The 4,619-nt window shown below is 39.5% G+C and overlaps 1 protein-coding gene across 1 annotated transcript; it reads right to left on the bottom strand.

Annotated features, from left to right (window-relative positions):
* Positions 1-442: 442 nt before the first annotated feature.
* Positions 443-1,940, bottom strand: hoxd1aa (homeobox protein HoxD1aa). Its single transcript, NM_001139555.1, has 2 exons — positions 1,158-1,940; positions 443-1,042 (listed from the first exon to the last, which is right to left on the bottom strand). The coding sequence occupies exons 1-2, from the start codon at positions 1,720-1,722 to the stop codon at positions 702-704; spliced, it is 906 nt and encodes a 301-aa protein (NP_001133027.1). The 5' UTR covers positions 1,723-1,940; the 3' UTR covers positions 443-701.
* Positions 1,941-4,619: the final 2,679 nt, after the last annotated feature.

Genomic DNA, 4,619 nt, shown 5'->3' with positions numbered 1-4,619 from the left:
ACTAAATACAACATGATAAAATGTCGATATGAGTTTTATGTACTTTATTAATTGCTGTCACTCAAAATGGTATGACTGCAGGGACTCTTCAATGATGCTATTATACTCAACAATCGTATATTTAAACCTGAGCGTTAGTGCATTCTTCAGCAGACTGAAGAAATATCCTGAGCACAACCTTACACTATGGCTTTTAAATAAAAAATATTTGGTCAATTCAGGGTAACATAGACATACAGTACATGGGTAGTTAAAAAGACTGTATAGCTCATGATAGAAGTCGGAGAGTAGTTTGAGAATTACGTAAACTTAATTGACATTTTATTAACAATTGCATCACTTCTAACACTTTGGAGCTTCCCCCTGCAAACTTCTGATTCACACTTTATTTTATAAACCTAATCTTTACATAATAAGGCATTTGGTTTAATATTTGGTTAATTCAGTGTAACGCTTCGATCAGTCATCAATAAGTAAGGCAATTATAGTTCAAGACACAAACAGTGGCCCTTGATTGAAACTTCACAAACAATTTCGTTCACAACATTTTGGAACTTTCCCTCAGTCAGATAACTAAACAAAAGGCACAGTGTTTAATCTTAATATCATAGAAGACATTAGTGCAATTAGTGAGTGTATCGTATTTACAACAGATAAGAAAAGCCAAAGGTGACAACAGAACTCGTGTTCAACCCCTCCAGTTATCCGCTGTGGGAGAGCGTGATGGGGGAGCAGGGAGGGGATGAAACTGGAGAGTTGAGTTCTGATGATGGGGACGAGTCCGAGTTCTTCGATATGGGAGCCACGCACATCCCAGTAAGGCCTTCTTTCTCTCTTTTCTTTTGTTTCATTCTTCTGTTTTGAAACCATATTTTCACCTGGGTTTCATTCAGGTGCAAACCATGGGCTATCTCAACCCTTCTTGACCTGGTGAGATACTTGTTGAAATGAAATTCTTTTTCTAATTCTGTTAACTGCTTGGTTGTGAAATTTGTTCTTGGAATTGCTCCGGCGTTCGATAATCCATATTCAATAGCTTTCCCTGTAAAATAGTCACATAACAATGTCAGGTTGAGTCTTCATAGTCAGTTAAAGTTAATAAATGATATGTTTTCATTTTCATTTTCATTTTCAATTATAAAGTAGCAATTACTTACTGATTTTGGGGTTGCTTCTTTTGATTTTCATCCAGTCAAATGTGTTTGCCAAAACTTGCGGCTCCTCTTGCCTAGGACCAGTTCTTGGACAATTCTCATGGGATGGTGATGGATTCTGATGACTGGCATTGACGAATCCTCGCGATATCTTTATGCTCTGCCACTGCTGGTTTGTTTCTCTAATATCGTGGTAGTAGGTCTCTGTGGGATGGCTGGGGAAAGGACCGTTTCCTGAATATGCCGGGTTCACGCACTGGGTTTGCACCCTGTTCTGTTCCACGTTGTTGTAGCATCCATACGCCAAATTATAAGCAAGTCCCTGATCCACGTAACTGCCATCAGATACAGATGCGTCGCTATCGCGTGGCACCTTAAACACACCTTGATGGTGCACTCCTCCTGATATCGACCGACTACTGCTCTGGTGGTCCTGCATACCTGACGAAAGTCTCCCAACTATCTCCCCGTGGTACTGAAGTGTCCCTGGTTTGTGTTCGTCGTGACAGAATTTCACAGGCAATGGCATCATGTCGCCTTCCGAGTAGAAGTCTAAATACGAGCTCATGTTTGTCCCTTGTAAATCGGCGTTGTAAATCCACCAGAGGTTAATGATTTCCAGCGCCCCTTGTCCTCATTAGTTAGCCTACTGTACTTCCTGGCCCAACATGTAAATATGACCCACTACTGAGCAGGCGTGGTCTGGGCCCCTTTTATCCAATCAGGGCCACAAAGTGGAGCACCCAAGTGAGCTGCACTTAACAAGGATGTGCATGAACTATAACTCCCAAGCACTTTCCATATAAATAACGGATATACTGTGTATGTCATAACAAGAATCATTGTTTGTGTTATAATGTATATAAGCTCATGTTTAAAGTTATTGTGAAGTAAACAGGAATGGGTTGGTTTTAGACATCCAATGTTTTGTTATTGTAATCATTATTACCCGTTTTATTTGTGAGAATGTAATAGAAGCGCTGGCATGCCTCTAACCACCACTACTACTACTAGGGCCTATACTACTAGTAACGATAATCAATAATGACAATATCGTATTTATTTATAGGCCCTTATGGTACGTTAACAGAGAGGCAGTAAAATGTAGATCTATTGGGGGTTTTTTACTCATAAAAGTTATACTAAACAAGTTAACGTTGGCAGTATTTCTGTGTCAAAACAAACTGTTTGACACATTATCATGTTCACCATACATTTTTTATTGTTTAAATACATGCCAAATTCCACACACAGTTTTTCTGAAGTAGGCCTAGTGACCACAAAGCATGCACGCACAGGCCTGCACCGCAAATGCCGACAAGTGACTGAAGTGATGGTGGGTCCACGGATATATGACTAGCCATGCACAAAACCCCTATGTATGTTCAAGCGATAATGTGCCGCCCAGATACACACTATGCTGACAGCCAAGTACTCTAATGCCTCCTGAATACTACAGTTTCTGTCACCAATATCAGATAGGCCTACCAAATACAATTTCGAGATATATGAGAATAGTCTAAAATAACATTGTGGGACTTCTGTACAATAACTCATTTGAACTTATTTGGATCATATGGAGACATAGGCCTTTGTTTATAACCATGTGAGAGGGGGACTGGTGGAACTACAGAGAAAGTTGCTCTTGGTTGATGCTGCAGCGTGACCTATGATAGGCTACACCTGCACACTCTACGGCACACTCCACTGTAACAAGAAATTCATTTCCCTCTTCATTTCCTTTGTATTAGCTATAAGCGTCATAATAATCGTGCAATAATTAACTGAAGAGTATGCTTGAATGTCAAACATATTGTTGACTAAATCAAATATATGGGCAAACCATCCCAGGGCCATTACCCATCATTAACCCATTAACGTTATGGCACACGTAGGCAATCTGTTTCACCTTTATGGTGTGTCGATGTCATATATAAAACGAAAATATCACTGAAGGAATCATAGGTGCCAAGTACCCTTTACGGAAGGATCAAACGTACATTTAATCTTAATTCACTATTTGAATCCTTATTTTGAATTTGCTTCCTTCTTTGGAGAGAGATTTATTTTTGTCTTTACCCCATTATAATAGCTCCAGCGTTGGTTGGGTGCTGTGCGCAAAGTCCATTATATCAAGGTATCAACGTCATCGTTATCTGGATGGAGAAAATGTATGAGGAAAGATGAAAGGACAAGCTCACCGAGGGTTAAAATGGCCGCCATCCACTGTGTCGAACAAGATGGTACTTCAGTGCCTCTGATGTAGGGCATACAATCAATGTAATTAAAAGGCTGAGATTCTATTTTACCATATTAGAAAAATGCAAATTATGAATCATGTGCTATAAACAGCTTTCGCGAATTACTTTGGTTTAATTTCATTCAGACGTTGAATCAGTCTATAATGCTTTTCTTATCTGAGGAATTGAATGCATTGAACACATTTCCAGACCCACTTACTTTCTCTCGACGCCTCTAATGATACCTTCGGTGGCTCAGATTCGTTGTCTAAGCGCGCACTCGTCCCTCTCATTCCTTGATATTTATTAAGCCAGGGCTGTGTGCTCTTTGTACATCTACCAAAGTTTGGCCTCTCAGTTTGAAATGTGTTTCTAGAATTTGGAATGCAAATGCTTTGTTCACAAGGAGGTGGAATCAGTGTGGAGTCTGAAAGCGACGAGTTTTTGATTAATGAGCTTTGAAATGTTCTCTCCAAGTAGGGAGAAAGGATGCGCGGCACTCTCCTATAGATGCCTAGCTCAACATAGCCTACCGCTGCTGCATCCTTCCTTTGTCACTCACTAACGTTGAACAGACTATTGTAGAATATTAGGCCTATACTGTGGCCTATGTATTTTTCCGATTTACGAATATTTTGTTACGCAAATATTTTCTTAGTGCTTTTCAAACGTAAAAGAACAGTCCAAGTGCTTTCTGTTGTTATACGCCTATACAGTGTGTGGACAGTTTCAAATAAGGAAATATTGATAAAGGAAAATCATCATATAAATGTAGAACGTGTGGTCTGCTTCACGATAGACTGTGGTAATAAATCAGCAACTTTGAGATGAAATATACCTTTTGGAAACAAAAAATAATTAGAAAAAGCAAATGAATTAGCCGTCCCTGTCAAAAATGGAGCTTACATTGTGAAGAATATAGTCTTCCTGCGCAATTTGACTTCAGGCCTAATAGGAGTGTCTGTGAGTCATGGAAAATGTGCATTTCTTCAGCATCAAGCAGACATACACGGTATCTGGTTACGCTTTCGATTCAATTTCACTCTCCCCTCATATGTGAAAAACGGATCGTTTTCCGTGTGTGTCTGATTTGGGCGACGATACATGCCATTTCTTTGTTAAGGCTATAAGCCTTCTATTTACTATGTCATACTTCAAAATGGTGGCAATTTCCTGTTTCTACGTGTGTTATGTGTATCAATGACGGTGCTTTTAATCCATTGTG

The sequence above is a fragment of the Salmo salar genome, chromosome ssa25 (genome assembly GCF_905237065.1).
Source record: "Salmo salar chromosome ssa25, Ssal_v3.1, whole genome shotgun sequence".
Lineage (NCBI taxonomy): Eukaryota > Metazoa > Chordata > Actinopteri > Salmoniformes > Salmonidae > Salmo > Salmo salar.
The sequence above is the reverse complement of the archived record's forward strand: the minus strand, read 5'-3'. Positions and strand labels throughout refer to the sequence as shown.

Coding starts and splice junctions, on each gene's coding strand:
- hoxd1aa (NM_001139555.1), bottom strand. CDS start 1,722: ATGAGCTCGTATTTAGACTTCTACTCGGAAGGCGACATGATGCCATTG. Junction 1,043..1,157: donor AAGAAGCAACCCCAAAATCA/GTAAGTAATTGC, acceptor ACTATTTTACAG/GGAAAGCTATTGAATATGGA.